Raw genomic sequence first — 21,677 nt, 5'->3', positions numbered from 1 at the left:
ACAAGTCTCTGGCCCACGTGTGTCTGTGGTCGGCATTAGCCGCCAGTGTCTGCCTGTTCTGAGTCTGCAGGGTGGACTCTTCTCTCTCTGAAATGTTTGTTCCTTGTTGGTTCTGTCTGTTCCTTCAACACAGCTAAGCGGTGTCATTCCCTTCCAAGAATGCCATCTCTGCTAATAATCTCTATCCCAGAATTTATGTATCTCTAGTCCAGATTTCTGTCCTGAGCTTTAGACCCAAATACCAAATACAAGCTGTGTTTTCACTGTCCTCACTTAACTGACTCTTGCCAGATGTCCCAAACCAGACCCCCTTTGCCCTGCCTCTCAGCCCGTCATGTCTTCTGTCTCAGCGTGACACCATATCCACAAACATGGTTGTCAGCTTCAATGCGGCCCCCTTCCCGCTCCTCCTGAATAGCTCTGGGTCCCCTTCTCTTTACTCAAGGCTGCTGATTTTTATTCATTAATTTTGGATTTACAATACAGCTGTTTCCTGTTAAAGAAGAGGGTGGTCATTATATTCCTTTCTATTATTTCTGTTACGTAAGTTTTCATTCATCCTGTCATTCAGCTGTCATGAAAAGCCCAGGCTCTCAACGTCTTGGGCTGCTGCTTTGTCTCATACGTGTCTATCTAGAGGAGGGAGTCTGAACACTTTCATCATGTCTGTAATGGCCGTGCCCCCGTGCTTGCTTTTATGTGCTCATTTTATTTTTATATTGCTTAGTACAATTGTCGTTTGCCAAAGCTCATTCCTGGGCCCCCCACGTCCTGGCTGTTGGGACATTTAGGACATTTCGGTATGATGCAGTAGGTTTGGTGTCCTGGGTATTCTGACGACTAGGATTCCGAATCTTTCCCTTCAAAGATACTTGTTCTCTTCCTGTGTTGCAGTTCCTGGAGGACAGAAAGATGTGACGATTGCTCAGTGAGGAGAGAATTTTCATGTTATACATTTGTGTTATTTCATTTTTTATAACTAGCATCTATGTAAAATTGAAAGGGAATGTAGAAAAATAAGTTGAATTAAGATAGTAGAAATAGGTGAATTTCTATGGTTTAAATATCCTTTTATGATAACATTTTAAAAAATATGTTGTATAATCCTAGTAGGGACTTTTTTCCTACCCTTTCTTCCCCCTTCACCCCCCATTCAAGCCGTTGTTTCTCAGTCTAGTTGAGTAGGACACAGCCCCCTGGCCCGTGCTGGTGTTACGAGCCTTGCGCTCCTCCCGGCTCAGGCAGTCGGTTGCCAGTCGTCGGTTGTCTGCTCACAGCAGCTCACGGCAGCTCTCACTGGCTACCGGCCGCTCATGGCAGCACATGGTAGCCCACAGCAGCCCACAGCAGCTCACGCTGGCTGCCAGCCACCCACAGCGGCACACAGCAGCCCACAGTAGCTCACGCCAACCTCTGGCTGCTCACGGCAGCCCAGCTCCAGGGAGAGCTGTTGTTCACAATCTTAGCCATAGAGGGCGCAGCTCACCGGCCCATGTGGGAATCGAACCTGCAGCCTTCAGTGTTAGGAGCACGGCGCTCCAACCGCCTGAGCCACTGGGCTGGCCCGAGTTGTCAACTTTTATAAAAGTTCTGTGCCAGCCCACCTGTTGCTCTCTAGTGTTCGGTATCAGCAGTGGGTAACTTGTCAATTTACTTGTAAATTTCGATAATGGCTGCATGGAATCCTGGGATTCCTTTGGACTTTGGAGTCAGATGGCTCAGAATAGCATCCTGGCTCATCCTGGCTCTGGCACATCCCGGCTGGGAGTCCTTGGTCAAGTTCCTTGAATTTCTCAGTCCTCCTTCCCCATTCGTTGGAGATGGATTGTCAGTCACCTGACAGGTGGGAAAATCCAGTTAGATGTGATCCCAGATGTGAAATGTCTAGCTGTGCCCCACACACAGTAGGCACTTGATAACTGTCAGTTTCTGCCTTCCCCCAACCCCCTTAATTGGTATAGAGCTTATGAACTCATTTCTACCTGATATGTAACTCAGAGAGGTAAACATGTACAGTTCTTTTCGCAATATCTAGACACTGCCGTACTAGAGGATCTTTTGCTGCCCTTTCTGCCTCTGGAATTAAGCTTGTGTTGCTCATCTCTCCATCGTTCCTGTTTTCACAGCGCGTCCCTTGGTGTGACCTCTGCTGTGACGAGTTCTCAGACTTTCCTGTGTTGTCTGAAGCGTATAGTTATCTGCTCTCTGACAAGTCCAAAACTTGGCAACTTAAACAAAACCTTATGTTATGTCACAGTTTCTTGAGTTGTGCCTTTGAGAGTGACTTAGCAGGGTGGCTCAGGTGCTCTCAAGAGGTTTGAGGTAAGAGCCACAGCTGTAAGCATCCGAAGATTTGGTTAGGGGTGGCAGATCCACTTCCAAAAGGGCCCTGTCACCTGGCTGCTGGCAGGAGACTGCAGTTCCTCACCAGCTGTGGGCATGAGGCCTTATTTAGTTCCTTGCCATCTGGGCCTGTCAGTCGAGGTGCTTAATGTCCTCGTGACACGAGTGATCTGAGAGCAAGGAGGGAGCCGCCTTTTATTGAGCCAGTCGGTCTCTTAAGGCCCCCCCCCCCAATCACTTTTACCTTACTCCATTCCTTAGAAGCAAATCACTAAGTGCCCCACACTCAGACAGGGGGTATTAGGTTCTGCTTTTTGAGGAGAGGATTGTCAAGGAATTCGTGGACGTAATTAAGGACCGTCACACCTGGGGTGCTTGTTGTAAAGTTTCTCAAGGTCCATTTCAGATCCGGTGCCAGGCAGGACCTGGAACTCGCAGCTACACCAGCACCCTCATGATTCGGAGGCACGTGGCACTGGGAAACACGCTGCTGTGCCCCTTGGGTCACTTTGTCCTCCTTAAACAGGTTTCATTGGTCATGCTCCATGTCTTTGCTCACAAATACGGAGCATACAGCCCGTTGTCAGCTGCACACGTCCTTTCTTCAGTCCTCCATATGGCCAGTGACGGCCGTGGTGCCCTCTGCCCCAGATAGGCATGAGCTCTCTGTCCCTAATGTCCCTTCTACTTCCTCCTCTTTGGTTCTGATGACGTGGTTTCAGGGCTGTAGTGCTAGCAGGAATTTGAAGAATGAGTGCCTGCATTTGCCCTGCTGTCCTGCCAGCAGCACTGTGACAACTCTAATGAGCATTCTGCTCCTCGGGGTTGCAAAGCAGCGTGGTCCTTAGAGTGCTGAGAGCACCTAGGCACCCCCCCAGGGGTGGGTAGTGCTGTCATGCAGGCAGTTAGCAAACGCATGCATTCCTGTGTGTGCCACGCTCGGTCTCAAGCATGCAGTAGCCAAAGGAGACAGACATGCTCCCTATGGACGAGGAGGTGACAGCAACAGGCACACAGAAAGTCTCAGCACACTTGAAAGACATTCTGGCAGGAAGTGAACAGATGATGCTATGATGTAAAACAAAGGAGACCTACTTAGAAAAGGTGTTCAGAGAATCTGCCCGAGCCTTGAAGGATGGAAAGGAGCAAAGACAGAGGCAGGGGAGAGCTCCGTGTGTTCCAGTATCCGGGAGGGAGCGCGGCTGCTGGAGGAGCGGGGCTGGAGCTGAGCTTGGAGGGGTGAGCGGAGGTCGCCATGCCAGGGTTTCATTCCGAAGGCAATGTCCTAGGCTGTGTCAGGACGGGACCCAGCTTGGGGCTCTTCTGATGTAGGCGTGGGAATGACTGAGGGGTACAGATTCCAGCTACGGATTCCACTATGGCATGTGGGAAACGGGACTTCGTGTTAACTCGACGGGGAGCTAAGAAAACTCAAGCCTGAATGCTTGTCTCGGAACGTGAAATGAGGGGTGAGCACACCAGCGACAGGAGGGGCTCACGTTGGTGGTAGGAGTGCTCCTGCTTCAGAGATGACCCACACCCCAGCCAGGAAGGCTGTTCACCTGAGCCTGGCTTGGAAGCTCTGTGCTCAGCTTGGGGTCAGAGGTGTGCTTGTCTGTCTGTTCGCCATCCGTTGTCAGCTGCTGATTGAGTTGTAGATTAGACGTGCTGGGCAAGGACGAGCACAGTGAGAACCCCGGGGTTCTCACCAACTTCTTTCCATCGTCAGCTGTTCCCCATCTTCCAAAGCTCTTTGCAGCCCTCATCTCCTGGGGGTGGTAGTGTGCCTGTGTTGGGAGACCTAGTTCTGGGCAAATTCCCCACGGAAAGATAGCAGGACTTTGGAGCATCTTCTTCTTTTTCTTGTTTCCACTTGTTGGTGAGGGTTGGATACGATGGCCTCTAAGATGCTGCTATTTTCTGAGATCTTATATGAGCCCAGGCCATAATGCTCTGACCCTGCTCTGAATTCACAGCACATGTTTATACAACAGTGTGATATATCTCCTTTATCTGTGTGATCAGCGCTGCTGGTCTTGACTGGGCAGTTTTTCTTACGGTCTCCCCTGGGTCTCTTTTGTGTCGCGCCATTCAGATGGCGAGTTGGCAGGGGCTCACTCAGTCTGAACAGTAGGTCTCTACATGGTCTCTCGTCCTCAAAGAGCATGCGACATCATTCCGAGAGAGGAAGGCCGGATGCGCCAGCATTGTATGCAGCCGCTACTTGACTTCAAATATGATAACGTCCCTTTGGCCAAAGCAAGTCACACAGCCAGCACAAAACATGTGAGGCAGGACTCGTCAGGGCCGTAACAGTTTCTCACAGCCTCCATGCTTGATGACCTGCCTCCAGTGAGGGTTTCCTGTAGTGGTTTTGTTCAAAATCTTGTCCTAGAATTACTTGGAATTATCAGTCTAATACTCAGGACGTGTAGTTCATGGGGACTGGGCACATTTTCCTTTGCAGAATTAGAACCATGGGTAGATACGGAGTCCTAGTGTTCTTCCCAAACTATTGCTAAGTCTGACCTCCTGTGTTCAAGATAGCAAAATGTAATTGAGATTGTGGTATCATTCTCTTCTGGGACATCTGCTTTTTCACAAGAGAGAACTGAAGTACTTAGTATTGGGTTATAAAGCTACCTCACAGTTAGCCTGCACTTTCACGCTAGTCTTAGGTGTGGACTGCTAAACATTATCAGTGAATCAGTAATCTAAGAGAAAATTTAAATTATATTGCAACAGTGACGTATAATGTTCACTAACCTGTGTTGGGGGGATTGTGTTTGTTTTTTAGCTCTTCAGAGAAGTAAGAATAATGAAGATTTTAAATCATCCAAACATAGGTACTTTCTGCTTTCTTAAATATTTTTGTGTCTAAATGCCTTCTTGCAAGTATGTCATAAAGCTAAACATGTATTGCAGCAGTGATAAGGGATTCCTTCCCTCCTCCCAGGCCAGATACACTTTTAATAAGGTACACTTTATATATATACATGTATGTATATATATAAATTGCTCATTTTTTATTAACTTTTTTAAATTACTAAAGACAGGTTAAAAACTTAGGTATTAAATACTTGAATTTAAAGCTTTAATACAAGTAGAAGCATCTATAATCAGGTTAGAATCTAATTTTTTGACATATTAGAAAATATCATAATTGTATTTAATTCGTAGATAGAAGGGAATTCTACTGTTAAGTCAGAGTTAAGATTTTCAAAGCTATAACACCTTTTGCAGTAGCTGTGTTCCTAAGAAAATATTCGTACACTGAAGCATATTTTAAAAGATACAGGACAGTTGTTATCTACTTGAATTTCAATGTGAATTGCTTGTACAGCACCAATTTGTTCTGTGTCCTCTGGGTTAGGTGTGAAGAGGTGGGTATAAAGGGGAGGAAGGGGCGTGGTCCTGTAAGTGAGGGACCACATCCTGACCCTTTTGTATCGATAGCACAGTGAACAGTTTTGATCCCATGTATCATAGTAGAGCTTTTTAAAAATAGTATAATTGCTTTTTTTACACAATGATAGCTCCTACAAACTAAAAGTAGTATTTCAAGAGTGAAATAGCCCTTAAGACAGCCAGTTGTATCAGTTTACTATCAAAATCATTTCTAGGAAGTGGGAGGGGTGAGGTGACGTCTGATGTTAAGGATATCCTATCAGAAATTCTTTGGCACAAAAAGAGAAGAATAAAATGGTACCACAGGAGAGAAAAGGCTTGTACCCTATTTCATCAAATCTAAGCTACCATTGTTTAAAAGGCATTATTTTACAAACTAAGAAAAAACAATGCTGCCAAACCATCATCCCATTACCAGTGATATTAGTTAAAATGCAAAAAAATACATACGTCTTAATCAATAAAATATGATCTGTTTGGAGAAAAGAAAAATAATAGGGAATATTAATATAAGAGTTGGAAGAAAACCATCTTCACTTTTCATTTCAACCCTTTTGGGTTAGCTAGCCAACTCTGGATTTCAGATTCCAACTTTTCACCCAAAAACACTATCACTACTGCCTAGAACTAGCTAATTTAAACACATTTATTTTGTTTTTTAATTACTTAAGTTGTACCCTGATTGAGTTCTCTCTAATTATTATTAAATGACATATCTTTGATAATAGATTTAAATGTCTAAAAATTTAAATTACTATTAGATTAAAATAATTTTCCCAGGAGAGCCAAAATTTGCATTAGATATTAGGCTTTATTTATATATTGATAGTTTACCAGCATATATGTCTTAAATTTCTTTTTAGTGATTTTTCTTGACAAACTGGACATACCATCTTAGAAATATGATAGTTTTGTTCATCAGCTCAGCAAGCATATATTAAATACGTTAGGGACTTTCTTTGGTCTAGTAGTCTATGGCAAAGCATCAGGAAATAGCCCGAAATATGAGAGACTAACATTTCCCACCTACACACCCCTTTGGTAAATTTTAAAGTTTTACCAAAATAAGGTAGATATGCAAAATAGTGTTTTGATAGCTTTAGAAATTTGTTTCATTTAAAAAGTACATATTTCTGATTGATTTGTTATGGTTTTATGAATTAGCAGTAATAGAAATATTTCTATGTGTAACAGAGACTGGTATAGCAAAGTCACATTAACCCATTAAAAATAATTCTTTAAAAAAGTTCTTTTCGATTAATTAATTATAGTATCCCTTCTACTTCTTGCCATCTGTGGCTTCCGAATAGTAACAAAGGAACCTTGTTCTCAGAGAATTGTGGTAAGTTTTCCAAGCAACAAAAGTCTCAAGTGGAATTATATGTATCCTTAAAGCCAGAATGACAAGTGAATGGACTTGTGCTTGCAGGAGTAGAGTAGACCCGAGCCAGCCGTAGTTCCTGCAGGTCGAATGTGAGATAGGAACGCTTTTCCTGAGGTGCCAAGGAAGAGCTGCTAGGAGGGCCGCTAACCACCATAGACACGATACAGGACGGTGACAGAGCCAATGAGAACCGACACGTCACTGGGCTGCCTGCCGAGTGCATCGTTTGAGCACCCAGAAATAATCTTTATTGTTACGGAATTCCATGCTTTTATAAAATTGTTCTTCAGTTGTAATATATGATAAATTTCCTAAAAGCAATTTTTAGAGGGCCAGCTATTAAAATCTTCAAGGGGCGGGGGGAGGTTCCTTCTCACAGTTACAGTGTCTATGTACATGCATAAAAACATTTGTTTCTTTTTTCTCCTGTATCCTCTCCCCTCCCCCAGTGAAGTTATTTGAAGTCATCGAAACTGACAAAACACTCTACCTAATCATGGAGTATGCAAGTGGAGGTAAGGAATTTATGTATGTTGTTCTTTCTTTCTTCCCTTTTAGAAGAGCACACAACCCCACTGCACACACATGGATAATTATTATGGCTGCTTTAACATCCAGAGTCATAATGTAGTAGGATGAGAATCAGAAAAGCTGACTGTTAGCAGTTCTGGGGGTTGCTATTGAGTATTGCACTGTTAGCAGTTTTAATCGATAATATCCAAATACTTGGTTTTTATTTTACTGTGGTAAAATAGCCATAACATAATACGTACCATTTGAACCATTTCAGGTGTACAGTTCTTGGCATTAAGCATATTCACGTTGTTGTGCAGCCATCAACGCCATCACCTCCAGAACTTTTTCATTTTCCCAAATTGAAACTCTGTCCCCATTAAACCTTGACTCCCCATCCCCCTGCCCCCGGGCCCGGGCACCCACCATTCTGTTTTCTGTCTCTATGAATTTAACCACTCTAGTACTTAGATGAGTGGACTCTCACAGGATTTGTCCTTTTGTGACTGCCTGCTTCACTGAGCAGAATGTCCTCCAGGTCCATCCATGTCATAGCTTGTGACAGGATTTCCTTCTTTTTTGAGGCTGAATCGGATTCTATTGTATAAATATTTATGTATGTATACATTTTGCTTATTCCAAGTATTTGGATTTTTAAATATATCAATGTATTATTAGCCTGTTTGAAATAAGTGTGTACTGTATGTTGGATTATTTTTCCTTATCAGATTTTAATGTCACTGGTGTCCATCTTTTCCCAAGGCCAGAAATGGTGGTTATAGTGCGTATAGTTAGATTTTCCTTAATGATTAAGGACCAGTAATGATTTGCCTACAAGGTTGTTTAAATGGAGTTGTTTTTCTGAAATGAATGTATATAGACGTTGTCTTTTACAAAGATTCTCGTTTAGGGTTTAGGCTGGGCTAGGCTGGTACTTGGACCATGTGTGAGTTTCATTGGCGGTGAAGGACAGAAGCCTTCCTGCCTATCTTTGCGTGTTCCTTACTTCTAACACAGTGCCTGGGACACAGCAGATTCTCAACAAATACGGATTGAACTGAATTTGTGAAGTTACAAACTACTGGGGATATACTCTGTTTAACTCTGCAGTATGGCTTACATTGTTTTGGTTAGAGTAGTGTTTTATTTTATCACTAGCACTTTGATCCAGGTTGCAAAACCTGAAGACAAAAAGCCGAATCACAACCTCATTGAGTTAACCATGAAATAAAAGATGGTAAGCCGGTTGTGAGCAAGAAGAGGTTATCTAGGCACACCTGACACCACTTTGCCATGCTCCTAATTCATGATTAGTCGTGTAATTCATGTTTTAAGTGTGTGGCTTAGAATTTAGTTGAGATTTTCACGATTGAAGAGTGAGTAGTAGGAAGAGCTGAAGTTAATTGCAGAACCAAAAATCTATATAGAGTTTTTAATACTTTCTACTTATCTTGCAGAGTAACGTTCATAACCTTTTCATTTGTGTAGCCTCTGCAGGGCACAAGTGCTTTCTCTCACCCGGTCTCTCCTTTGACCTTCACAGTGACTCTGTGCGGTGGCCAGGCAGTGAGTGGTGGGCTGGTGGGCTTTTACCCTTGAGAAAATAGAGGCTTGGAAGTCTCACTGTGGTACTCTGCCAGGCCTGGAGCCCCAGTCTTCTGGCACCATGTAGCCTCTCCTGCTTTTGTTAGTTGGTCATGGCTTTCTGTTCCCATCTCTTTTAGGTACCAGGCTCATAGAGATTGCTCTTACATAGGGGCAAAACAAGAACATCTGAGAAGCATCCAGTTTTAGCAGAAAGAGGGTGGGCTTTGGGGAAGACAGAGGTGGAGTTAGTCCAGCCAGCCCCCGTCGTGGGCAGTGTGACCTGCTAAGTTCCATGTCTCTGAGTTTCTCAGTAGCCATGTAACACAGCCCCCCACTTTGAAGTGCATTATAACAGCGCTAATCGATTGGTGGTGGTTTATTGGCCTGGGCTATTTGTTTTAATCAACTCAACAAAGACTATCAATGTCCTGGACTTCGTTTTGTTGTTGATAGGTCTGCCATTTTGAACAACAGTTTTGTTAACTGACCACTCCTCCCTAGCCTGGTATTTTTCACTTTGGTGGAACCATAGAATTAGAGAAAAGGAAGGAATCTTAGAATTCATCCAGGACAACACTGTAATTTTTACAGCTGAAACTCAAGCTCTGAAAGGTGTTCTGTGCCAACAGTTCCATTGCTAGTGGCAGGACCTAAATGAGGGGCTTTCTGTCCAGGATCCTTCCATCAACCACATGAATGTCCCTGCCCTGGGTGGAGAGAGCCACTGTTTGCTATTTTTTCTCACATAGCCTGTAGAGGTTCAGTTCAGCTGCTTAATCTGAGTACTAATACATTTTTAATAAAGACAAAAAAAGATCTGGGTTGAACTGATTTATAACACAGTGAGTGTGGCTTTATGGTTCCAAAATCTCTTAAGAGGTTTATATTGTATTTGAATTTATAAAAACATTTTAAAATTATATTGATAGACTTGGACTTTTTATCTGTGTTACTCAACAACTAGTGTGTTTAATCCGTTAGGTTTTTTTTAAAGTCAAAACTGTTTTCCTTATGATATGCACACGGCTTTAGTTGTTTTCACTTTTTAACCTCTTGTTTTGACATTGTATACTACAATGCAAATACAAAGGTCATTTGCTTAGAAAATGCTGACGTTTTACTGAGCTGACATTTAACTTCGTAATTCATCAGGGTTAAATGAATTGTGTAGTGTAAATTAACAACATGTAATGCGTTTTAAAATATCATTATATAATCAAGCAATAACTTGAAACATTTATGCCTATCCATTATTTAAAAATTTATTCAGTTAAGGCTAAAGGTTGTCAGATATTAATGTACAATTCAGAATGACTTTTTCTTCAAAAGTATTTAAGTTGTGCTCTGAAACAGCTTTTTTAAGTATCAGAATATTTTAGTTGAATGCCGTCACTAAGCTGAAGGTATACTTTATTTGTATGAATTAGACATGATTCTTTCCCAAACACATTTTCTACCTGATTGCTAAGTTAGTACTCTTTTCTGTTGATTTCAGAGGTGTTTCTTTATTCTAAATTGACACGCACTTGGCATTACTGATAACGTTCCCTGAAGGTCACGTCTCTTCTGAGAAATTAATACCGTAGGAACCACCTCCCGCCTAGCTGTCTGCCTGTGCGTTCTGCTGCCTTTACCCTTTGGTTCACACTGTGTCCTGAATCCCCCACTTCTCAACACCACTGCGTTCCCCACTCTCGGCCCAGCGCCCTCATTCTTGTCTTGAATGTTGTACGGCTCCCAGTCATGCTCCCTGCCCCTCCCCAGCCCTAACCCTCTCCTCTGGGCAGCAGCCTGAGGGGTCCTTGTAAGAGGCCAGTCATTTCATGTTGTCCTCTGCTTCTCCTCTCACACAGAGCTCTGCCCCGTGCTTATGGAAGCCTGCAGGGCTGCGTTCATGACCTCTCCTCCTCTTCATGTCTGCTCACCCTCTGCCTCCTTCCCTGCTCACAGTCAGCAAAACGCGTGCGCGCACTTCCTGTTCCGTCCTCGCTTTGCCGCCACCGTCCCTGTCATCTCCATCCTGCATGTTCATTTGTTTGTTCTGTCTCCCCTCCCGACTGAACTCCATGAGGAAAGGGACTTGGCTTTGTTCACTACTCTGTGTCTCCAGTCTAGAACAGCGCCTGGCAGTTAGTAGGACTCCATAAATGTTTGTTGAATGAATGACTATATTCAGGAAGTGCTTTGTTGTCCTAATCCTACAGTATAGATACCCTCTTTTAACACAAGTAACTTACCAATTTTAACTTTCAGTTTTCACTGCTAAGTTTTTATTGAAGCATATTAAAAACATAATCTTTAAAATAAAACTTGTGTAATTTAAACATAAGAGAATCTAATTTCAAAGCTTTTTACTAGCTTAAAGATTTTGTGAATGAACTTTGCCTGTAGTTAAAGTTAAGGCTAGTTTAGTTTAAATTCCACATGTTTCTGTTTATACCTATATTTAAAAATAAAAATGAGAGCATGGCTAAAATGAAGCATCATCAATTTATGGAAAATTAATGCTTAGAAGTAGGACTTCTGCTTACTTTTATTTCTCTCAATTATAGGTGAAGTGTTTGACTATTTGGTTGCACATGGAAGAATGAAGGAAAAAGAAGCAAGAGCTAAATTTAGACAGGTATGAATTAACGTGCCTTTAGTTGATTGATTTAATAATGTTAACTCGCTTAAACCCTGAAGCAAACGAGTGTTTGCCTCTGTACCTTGTTATAAGGCCCTTGGATGGAGCAGGGGTTGGCCATTCAGTTCAACAAAAATTTATGAAGTACCTCTCATGCCTAAGGCACTGTGCTAGAGGCAGCCGCTTCGTCTTTAGAATTTTCGTCTCACTCTTAGTTTTTGACGGTTGAGCCTTAAAAAACTAGAACTTTTCGGAACACCTATGATTGTGTAAATTAAAACCATTCCTGAGTTCTTAGCAAGAAGAGCGTCACAATCCCAAAATTCAGTATTGGTTTTGTCCTGCACAAGCCAAAATGAAATAGAACTTTATCTGTTCATTAATGACTTAACCTTCTTGCTTTGTCTTTACCCTGCCATTTAAGGAAACACTCATTTTATTTTAGTAAGCAAATTTTAAGCATAAAAGTGACTTCACTCTCCTATCTTTATTAATAATAACTACTATTTATTGATTGATCATTACATTAGGATAAGTGTTTTCCCTGCATTAAATCTCACAGCAACCTAGTGAGTTGCGTATTATTATGTCCATTTGCTAAAGAAAAGGAAACGGAGGCATGGGCAGATTAAATAATTTGCCCCTAATTTGATGTCTGGCAAGATTCAGACCTGCCATTGATTCAGGCCCAGGTCCTGTGATTCCAAATCTCAACTCTTTAATTATTACCTTGTGCGATTCTTTAGACTAGGAATCAGAAAAGCCAGATAGTAGTTATTTTAGGGTTTATGGGTCATGTGGTCTCTGTTGCAACTATTTAACTCTCCTCTTGTTAGTGTAGAAGCAGCTGTAGACAATATGTAAACAAATACACTCACATTATTGTGTTCTAACAAAACTTTACTTGCACAAACAAGTGGTGGCCGCCTTTCGCCTCCAGGCCATAATTTGCCCCCCTGCCTTAGATGAAGGGAAGGCGCAGGTGCTTAATTACTTTTAAAGGAACTCTGTGCTTTCATAGTTGTAAGTTGTTTTTTTTCCCCCCTTCTTTCTCCTCTCCCGCTCCCACCCGCCTCTCTGTTCAAGCCATTGTTTCTCAGTCTAGTTGTGTAGGACACAGCTCCCTGGCCCGTGCTGGTGTTACGAGCCTTGCGCTCCCCCCGGCTCAGGCAGTCGGTCTCCAGTCGTAGGTCAGCCGCTCACAGCGGCTCTCGCCAGCTCGGCTGCTCACGGCTGTGGCTGCCAGTAGCCCATGTGCTGCCGCTCACGCTGGCTACCGACCACTCAAACTAGCTACCAGCCACTCACGCCAACCTCCAGCTGCTCATGCAGCTCCAGGGAGAGCTGTTGTTCACAATCTCAGCTGTAGAGGGTGCAGTTCACTGGCCCATGTGGGAATCGAACCGGTGACTTCGGCGTTAGCAGCACGGCGCTCCAACCGCCTGAGCCACTGGGCTGGCCATAAGTTCTTTATTCAAATGGAAGTATAGACTCATTTATCTTAGAACTTTTAAATTTTTGTTTTATTCTCATATAAGGTTGTCAAGGTGGACATATAGACAGGAGTCTTTAAAGGTTTCACAATATTTGGAAAGGCAGTTTTGGCTAATTTTCAAGATTTCTCCTGACATCTGCCTCTCTTGATTTGCTTAGTCTAGTGTTTATAGTTATGGACTCACTCATAACTTTCTTAACTTTTGCCATTGCTTAAATATAATTTAAAAGCTTTAAACATAATAATGGTACTTTGAAATAAAACCTATTAAATTTCAAAGTTGAAACTAACTTTTGGCTATTATATAACTTCTCTGATCCTCAGTTTTTCTAGTTATAAAAAGGAGGAAGTTATACTTGATGAATTCTGAAGTTCTTTTCAGTTCTGTTATCACTTTATTCTGTGATCTATGGAAGGAAACTCAAATTTCTCTTTTTTGTTTTTAACTTTTTAATTTATTTAAGTGTGTTTTCCCAGGACCCATCAGCTGCAAGTCAAGTAGGTGTTTCAACCTAGTTGTGGAGGGTGCAGCTCACAGTGGCCCCTGTGGGGATCAAACTGGCAACCTTGTTGTTAAGAGCAGTGTGCTCTAACCAGCCGCCCCCCTCAGATTTCTCTTTATTGTTTGACCCGTTTCATAACTACTCTTAATTTCTATAAATTGGCCACCTATAAACCAGTATTTTTTTTGTCTTATAAAACTTAAATTCCCTCCCACTCAGATGAATCTTTCCTACGTGCACATTAATGCAGATGTGGTTTATTGACGGAGGAGAAGGCCAGTGCAGGCCGGCAGCAGCTGCTGGAGCTGCACCCCCTCTCAGGAGGCTGGGTAGCACTTACACCAGAACCTTCTCTTCCTCCATCTCCACCTGTCCCCTCGGTGGGATCCAACTTGTCAGGGGGACTTGGACATTTCCTAACCTAAATCTTGAGGAAATTGCTCAGATTTTTATTCTAAATTTCCTGCAGAAATTCTGATGCCTTTATTTGAAGTACCTTAATTGACCCAGGAAAGGGAGTTCACATGCTTTTACAATTAATGACTTGATTTAAGGTGCTTCCAGCTAATGTAATTCTTTCTCCTTGCTACAGTATCCCTTAAGACAGCTCATTTAAACCTGGAAGGATCAGCACGATATCGGTGTTTCTCTTTCTCTGTTTCTAATTGTCATGCTTTCCAAAAGTTTATGTCATCGTTACTGTGGGGACAGAGCCCCAAAAAGCAGTTTCCAGGCTCTCGGCCTCACATAGAAAGGTGCTGGCTCAGGTAGTAAATGGCCATCGACTGTGATCAAATGGCCATCAGCTGTGGCTAGTTGGCCGTCAGCTGTAACCAGTGAGCCATTAGCCATGAATATAACTGCCGTGGCTAGGCTAGCAAAAAAAATGGGGGCTAGCAAGGAGATGGTGGCTGAGTCTGCAAGCGGCACAGTGAGGGTTGAGAATTGTGTGGCTCCTGTTTCCTGTTTCTCCAACCCAGCCGCCAGTGAGAGTATAATGGTATGACTCCCCTACCTATGGCTCCGTGGGTGTTCCTTTTTGGCCTAGCCATGTCCTGCATTCTTATGTGGGGAGCTGAGACCCCGCCAGACGCCCCGCACGACACTTGGCGTAGTCGGCAGGATACCCCGCATGACAGTTACTCTGACTAAATAAAAAGTCTTCCATTTTATGACAAAGCGGAAGGTATGCCGCACACAGAGTACACTGTGCATGCTCTGTTTTCTGTCAAAGGTTGGCCCTTCTTTCCGTGTTCATCAGCAGAGGGTTTTTCCTCTTCCCACTTCTTCACCATTCTCAGCCTACTTACTGCTTATGCTGTTTTCATTTTTTGGCTGAGCTCTTGTTCTTCTCAAAGAAAGAGAATAGATTCCTGCCTTCATCTTCTTTCCTGTCCTCTGTCTTGGTGTCTTGGTGCTGTCACAACTTCTGTCCTTTCATGTATGAGTGCTTGCATTCAGATTCTAACCTGGAAAACATCCAGGTTCTCGGCCTTCTTTAGAAGTAATTGCTTCTAGCTTAAAAGCAGAATGCCAAAAAAGCAATCATTTAAAGTTGAGTATTTTCAGGTTATTGTGGCATTGCATTAGCTTTGAGCTGTTTGGAGGTAAAACAAGAAATTCTTTGATTTCTTTGAGAAAGCATAAGAAATTGTCAAATCTGATTGAACAGCAGAATTTGAAAATATCTATCAGAGAAAACTCAATATGGGGGTGGGGGACAGAAAGAAAATTGGATGAGGCAGAAGTAAGATAAAAGTTACCTATGTCCTAGGCAGTAAACCTATTGCTTTGTTTTAGGAAAACAAAAGTAATTTCACTTTCCCATTTTCCATGCCGACAGAATAGAAACAACATTTCCAAAGTAATAGATGCTCTAAAATGCTTATTTTGGCATTGGAGTTTTTGTACCTTTAGTTGATTATGAGTAGGTCTCATCTTTTGAATATTCACTTTATTATAAAGTATGAAGCCCTGATTTTGACATCATCCCAGCCCAGCTCCTCTTTGCTGCTTATTCTGAACCAAAATATTAACCTATAGAACAGCCCTGTGAGTTTTTATGTCTAGTCCAGGTGAGTGCGTGTGACTTACATTTCAAGGCTGGTAATGATTTGGAGCAACAAGCAGTATTTTCATTGTAATGCCAGTTTTGTATATATAAAGCCATATATATAAATATATGTGCATAACACCAAAGAAAAGACTAGAAGCAAATACACCAAAATGACAGCAATGTTATCTCTGGTGGTAATGCATATAGTTGTATAAACTTTTCTGTATTTCCTAAAATTTCTATAATGATCATATAAAACTTTTATAATTAGAAAAGGAGACTGATGAGAAAATTACTAGTAAGTGTGAAATTTCAGCAAAACCGTTGTTTAATAGTGCCGATCCCAGGACCAATCAGAGGTTGACTTGAAGCACACCATTTGCCGAGAGTAGGGGGGACCCTTACTGAGAGAGCACATAATAGTTCCCATAGTTTGTAGTTTGCATACTGCATTTATTCTTCCATTTTAAGGAAGTGGAAACTGATGCTCCCAGAAGTGAAGTAACTTCTGCTGTCCTTGAACCTCCATCAGCTAAAAGGAAGAGAGTGTTGTAGGGAGCAGACTGACTGGGAAGACAAGTAACTAACAGAACCAACCTGGGTTAACACCTGGCCATGGAGAGTCTGGAACTGCCTGTTGGGCTTGAGTTGGTCACACGGGCATGGAGGTCGCCCCAGAGCATCTGGGCCTGGGCCTGGGGGCAGCTGGCCCTCCAGATCCTGGTGACTTGTTGGGCTGTGGCACCACACTCAAAAGTATTGCAATGTCAAGGGGGAGGCCCCCAGAAGAGACTTTTCCAGTTAAACTAGAGAGAACAGGAAGAACATACTCACCTATCGCTTCTTGCCCTCACCCCTGAATTTCTCCCAATTGAAAAGTTCAGAGCTTAAGAAAATTGTATTTAGAGCTCCACACAGACATGAAATGTCTGAGCATTTAGCATGTGTGAACATTAATGACGTATTTTCATCTCACTGATGAATCTGCGCCCATGGTGACTGTTCATTTTGCATCTCTCCTATTCAGATAGTGTCTGCGGTCCAGTACTGCCACCAGAAGCGGATTGTTCACAGAGACCTCAAGGTGGGTCCCAGTGCCCACCAGTGGGTGCTTTTCTTGTATGCGCTCAGTTCTCCCAGCAGTTATAACCCAAATGAGGCCTCGTTTAGACTGTGTTGTTAAATAAGAAAAAATAAATCCTATAATAATCAAATCCTTTTAATCAAGTTACAGTAAAGAGAATTAAAAATAAAAATGAGGGTGTGGTTTTTTTAATTAAATGTATTGGGGCGACAGCAGTTAGTAAAATTACACAGCTTTCAAGTGTACAATTCTGTAATACATCATCTGTATATTGCATTATGTGTTCACCACCCAGAGTCAGTTCTCCTTCCTCACCATATACTGTTTGACCCCCTTTACCCTCATCTACCACCCTCCTCCCCTCTTACCCTCTGGTAACCACTAAACTGTTGTCTGTGTCTATGAGTTTTTGTTTCTTCCTTTGTTTGTCTTTTTCCTTTGCTTTCAATTTTATATCCTACATATGAGTGAAGTCCTACGGTTCTCAACTTCTTCTGACTTACTTCACTTAGTATAGTAATCTCAAGATCCATCCATGTTGTCACAAATGGCAGTATTTCATCTTTTCCTATGGCATAGTAGTATTTCATTGTGTATATATACTCCATCTTTTTTATGCAATCATCTATCGAAGGACACTTTAGTTGTTTCCATGTCTTGGCCACTGTAAATAAAGCTGCAATGAACATCGGAGAACATAATATCTTTATGGATAAATGTTCTCAGATTTTTTGGGTAGATACCCAGGAGAGGTATTGCTGGGTCATATGGTAATTCTATTCTTAATTTTTTGAGGAACTTCCACACTGCCTTCCATAGCGACTGTACCAATCTATATTCCCACCAACAGTGTATGAGGGTTCCTTTTTCTCCACAGCCTCTCCAACACTTGTTACTATTTGTCTTGTTGATAATAGCCATTCTAACTGGTCTAATGAGGTGATATCTCATTGTGGTTTTGATTAGCATTTCCCTAATAGATAGTGAAGTCGAGCATTTTTTCATATATCTGTAGGCCGTTTTTAATATCTTCTTGGGAGAAGTTTCTGTTCATGCCCTCTGCCCATTTTTTTACTGGATTGTTTGTCTTTTTGTTATTGAGTTGTATGAGTTCCCTTACATATTTTGGATATTAGCCCCTTATCGAAGGTGTTGTGTGCAAATAATCTTCTCCCATTCAGTTGGTTGTCTCTTTATTTTGTCAATGGTTTCTTTTTCTGTGCAGAAGCTTTTTAGTTTGATAGAGTCCCATTCATTTATTTCAGCTTTTATTTCCCTTGCCTTTGAGGTCAGATTTATAAAATCCTCTCTGAACCCAAGGTCCATGAGTTTAGTACCTATGTTTTCTTCTATGCGGTTTATTGTTTCAGGTCTAGTTTATTGTTTCAGGTCTTACAGTTAGGTGTTTGATCCATTTTGAGTTGATTTTGGTATATGGTAACAAATAGCAGTCTAGTTTCATTCTTCTGCATGTGGCTTTCCAATTTTCCAGCACCATTTATTGAAGAGGCTTTCTTTTCTCCATTGTATGTTTTTGGCTCCTTTGTCAAAAATTATCTGCCCATGTTTATGTGGGTTTATTTCTTCATTTTCAGTTCTATTCCATTGGTCTGTGTGTTTTTCTTCAAATACTGTGCTGTTTTGATTATTGTTGCTCTGTAGAAAAATAAAAATGAGGTTTATGAAAAGTATTTTACATTTTAGTCAGAGCAGCTCACAGTTGGTCTCTGGAGAAAAATCATCACACCAGCAAACAGATGGGAGCCTCCCCCACTCTCACTGCGTCAGCCTTCTGTCCTGTTCACGGCACTGGTGTTTGAGACCTACTCCATAGTCCTCCACCTCTGCGCTCTCAGCATAAGAAGAGGTTTCCTGTTTCACAAGGGAAACAAAAGCACCAGGCCGAAACCCCCTTGGGTTCCCAGCAGGCCTCACTCAGTTACACCTCACCCGCCTTCACCCCTCAGAACTTGACTCTTGTTGCAGGACAGTGGGGCGCCTCTGTGGGCTCCCCCTCTGCGCTCTAGGTCCTGTCTCCCTGCAGGGGCTGCTGCCCCTCTGCGGCCTCCTGTCTCCTGTGTCCCATTCACCGTCTCACTCAACTGGATCTCACCAGCAGTGTTTACAAGAGGATGCTCAAGTCTATACCTTCTTTTACCGAAAAACCTCTCCACCCCTCTCCCCTTCCAGATACACCCTTTTTCTCTCTTCACCCTCACAGCCATATTTCTCTAAACACTGTCTAAATCCTGTCTTAACTAGGTACTCATACCCTCTCTCTCCTCACATACTTGTCACCCACCTGCTTATTCCACTGCCCCGCCCTGGCTGCATTTGCACCCTTCGGGTAGCTGCAGTAGCCCCTGTATGTTGATGACCCCCAAATCCATTCTTGCAGCTCGAGCTCTCTTCTAGGATCCAGTATCCAGCTGATAGAAAGACACCTTCACCTAGACATCCGTCGGCCCCTCAGGGTCAGCAAACTCATAGCCTGAAGCTCTTCCTTCTTGAACTTGAATATTGAGTTCTCATCCTGGTGACTGATGTCCCTTAGGTGCCCCTCTCTCTGTTCTGTGGTCCACTCACTCCCCAGGTCCTGTTGCTGCTTCTTTCTGTCCCCATTACCACGTCATTGTTCAGACCACCAGCGTTCGTAATTGGTTACCACATGAGCTTCTTGCCTGGTCTTTCCTGTTTCTGGCTTGGCCTCCCTCCCTTGTGGTTTCCCCATTGCACCCAGAATGGCCTATGAAGAACACAAGTGCGATCACTGTCCCCACTTGAACAGCTCTTCTGTGGCTTCCCATTGCCCTTAGCTTGACAATGGAAACTTCCTGACTGCGGGTCACTCTGCTAGCCCTTTGTGATTCAGCCATGGCCACATCCCCAGCCATCTCTCTCTCTCTCTCTGCATCTTTATTCTACACACTGCCTTTCAGTGTCTTGAGCAAAACGTTCTCTCTCACCTTCTGGGTTTTCAGACTGTTTTTTCTGCCTGAAATACTTCTCATCAGCATACCCACTAGTGTCAACTAAACCTCAGGCAGCAGCTTCAATCTCACCCCCTCTCTGGAACCATCCCACACCTTTCAGTGCCAGGCCATGGCCCCCACCCTTCCTCTGTCCCAACACTTAGGTCAGAGAGTGTCACTGCTCATTTTTCTGCCACTCCTCTCCTAATCCATAAGCTTCTTAAGGGCAGGACCGTGTTTGTCTTGTTCATCATTATATATCCAGACACTAACATGACGCCTGGTATGTAATGGCCACGTGGTATATGTTTGTTGAAATAAATAAATGACCGTGATCTGTATCTTGTTTGAGGTTTAGGATTCTCCCCTCCCCAATAATAGCTATTATACAGCTGTTTAGCAGTTTTGTGAAATGGCTATGCACCTACAGAAGCATTCATTAGCAGTTTTGTGAAATGGCTGTGCACTTACAGAAGCATTCATTTGGTAAAAGCCCTTTTTTATTCTTAATTGAAAAACTACTTAAAAGTTGTTTTGTTTGTTTTTTTATCGTGGGGCATTTGTTGTTTATATTAGTGCTAGAATTAATCTATACCTCGTGTCTTTAATGTTAAATCAGAAATTCTGATTTAATTCCATTTTATTCTGGAAAGAATGTTTTCTCATTTTATTCATTCGGATGTATTAACTTTATATCATTACAAAAGCTTTTATGAAATGCCTAATTCTATCACAGTTCTAATTACATTTTGGTTAAATTTCATTTTTGTCTTGGTGTTTTCCCTCTAGGCTGAAAATCTATTGTTAGATGCTGATATGAACATTAAAATAGCTGACTTTGGTTTTAGCAATGAATTTACTGTTGGCGGTAAACTGGACACGTTTTGTGGCAGTCCTCCATATGCAGCCCCAGAACTCTTCCAGGGCAAGAAATACGACGGGCCTGAAGTGGACGTGTGGAGCCTCGGTGTCATTCTTTACACCCTTGTCAGCGGGTCGCTCCCCTTTGATGGCCAGAACCTAAAGGTAGAAGAAGCACTTATACCAGCTTCTTTAGAAAGCTAAAAAGATTTCCCAGCATAGCGAGTGCTGGTCTCCTCGTGTTACATCAATATGGGGGCTTTCGGGGTTCTTCGTTAACCTCAGAGTTGGCTCACTAGTTTTCTTTTCTCTCTACCTCCCCAAAGGAACTGAGAGAGAGAGTATTAAGAGGAAAATACAGAATTCCTTTCTACATGTCCACAGACTGTGAAAACCTTCTCAAACGTTTCCTGGTGCTAAATCCAATCAAACGAGGCACTCTAGAGGTAATCGCATACGTGGAGATAAATAACCACTTTGGAGAGTCTTTAAAGTATTTTTAGAGCTTTGCTTGGTTTATATGACATTGAAAACTATCCTGGGGCTTTTAAAGCAGGAATTGAGACATTAAAAACATTTTTTTAAGTTACCCTTTGAGCTGTAATCGATGAACTGTTAAGTAAATTTTCTTAAGTGTGGTGATCAGAGTGTTTCGCTTGCTGCTGCTAATGAACAGTTCCTTTGCAGCAAATCATGAAGGACCGGTGGATCAACGCGGGCCATGAGGAGGACGAGCTCAAGCCATTTGTTGAACCAGAACTAGACATCTCAGACCAGAAGAGAATAGGTAATTCACCTGTGCCTGCTTGCCTGTGTGTGCACGTAGTGCATTTCTGGTTTGACTC

General features: G+C 42.5%; 1 protein-coding gene across 15 annotated transcripts in view; it reads left to right on the top strand.

Moving 5' to 3' along the window:
* MARK3 (microtubule affinity regulating kinase 3) overlaps window positions 1–21,677 on the top strand; it is an 81,354-nt gene that overhangs the window by 35,156 nt on the left and 24,521 nt on the right. For all 15 annotated transcript variants that reach the window (XM_033106985.1, XM_033106984.1, XM_033106981.1 and 12 more), the window contains exons 4-10: window positions 5,141–5,189; window positions 7,585–7,650; window positions 11,788–11,858; window positions 16,943–16,999; window positions 20,761–20,997; window positions 21,159–21,278; window positions 21,520–21,619. In XM_033106985.1, the coding sequence (XP_032962876.1) occupies window positions 5,141–5,189; window positions 7,585–7,650; window positions 11,788–11,858; window positions 16,943–16,999; window positions 20,761–20,997; window positions 21,159–21,278; window positions 21,520–21,619 (700 nt within the window). The remainder of the gene's footprint in view (window positions 1–5,140; window positions 5,190–7,584; window positions 7,651–11,787; window positions 11,859–16,942; window positions 17,000–20,760; window positions 20,998–21,158; window positions 21,279–21,519; window positions 21,620–21,677) is intronic.

Source organism: Rhinolophus ferrumequinum, chromosome 6 (assembly GCF_004115265.2).
Source record: "Rhinolophus ferrumequinum isolate MPI-CBG mRhiFer1 chromosome 6, mRhiFer1_v1.p, whole genome shotgun sequence".
Lineage (NCBI taxonomy): Eukaryota > Metazoa > Chordata > Mammalia > Chiroptera > Rhinolophidae > Rhinolophus > Rhinolophus ferrumequinum.
The sequence above is the reverse complement of the archived record's forward strand: the minus strand, read 5'-3'. Positions and strand labels throughout refer to the sequence as shown.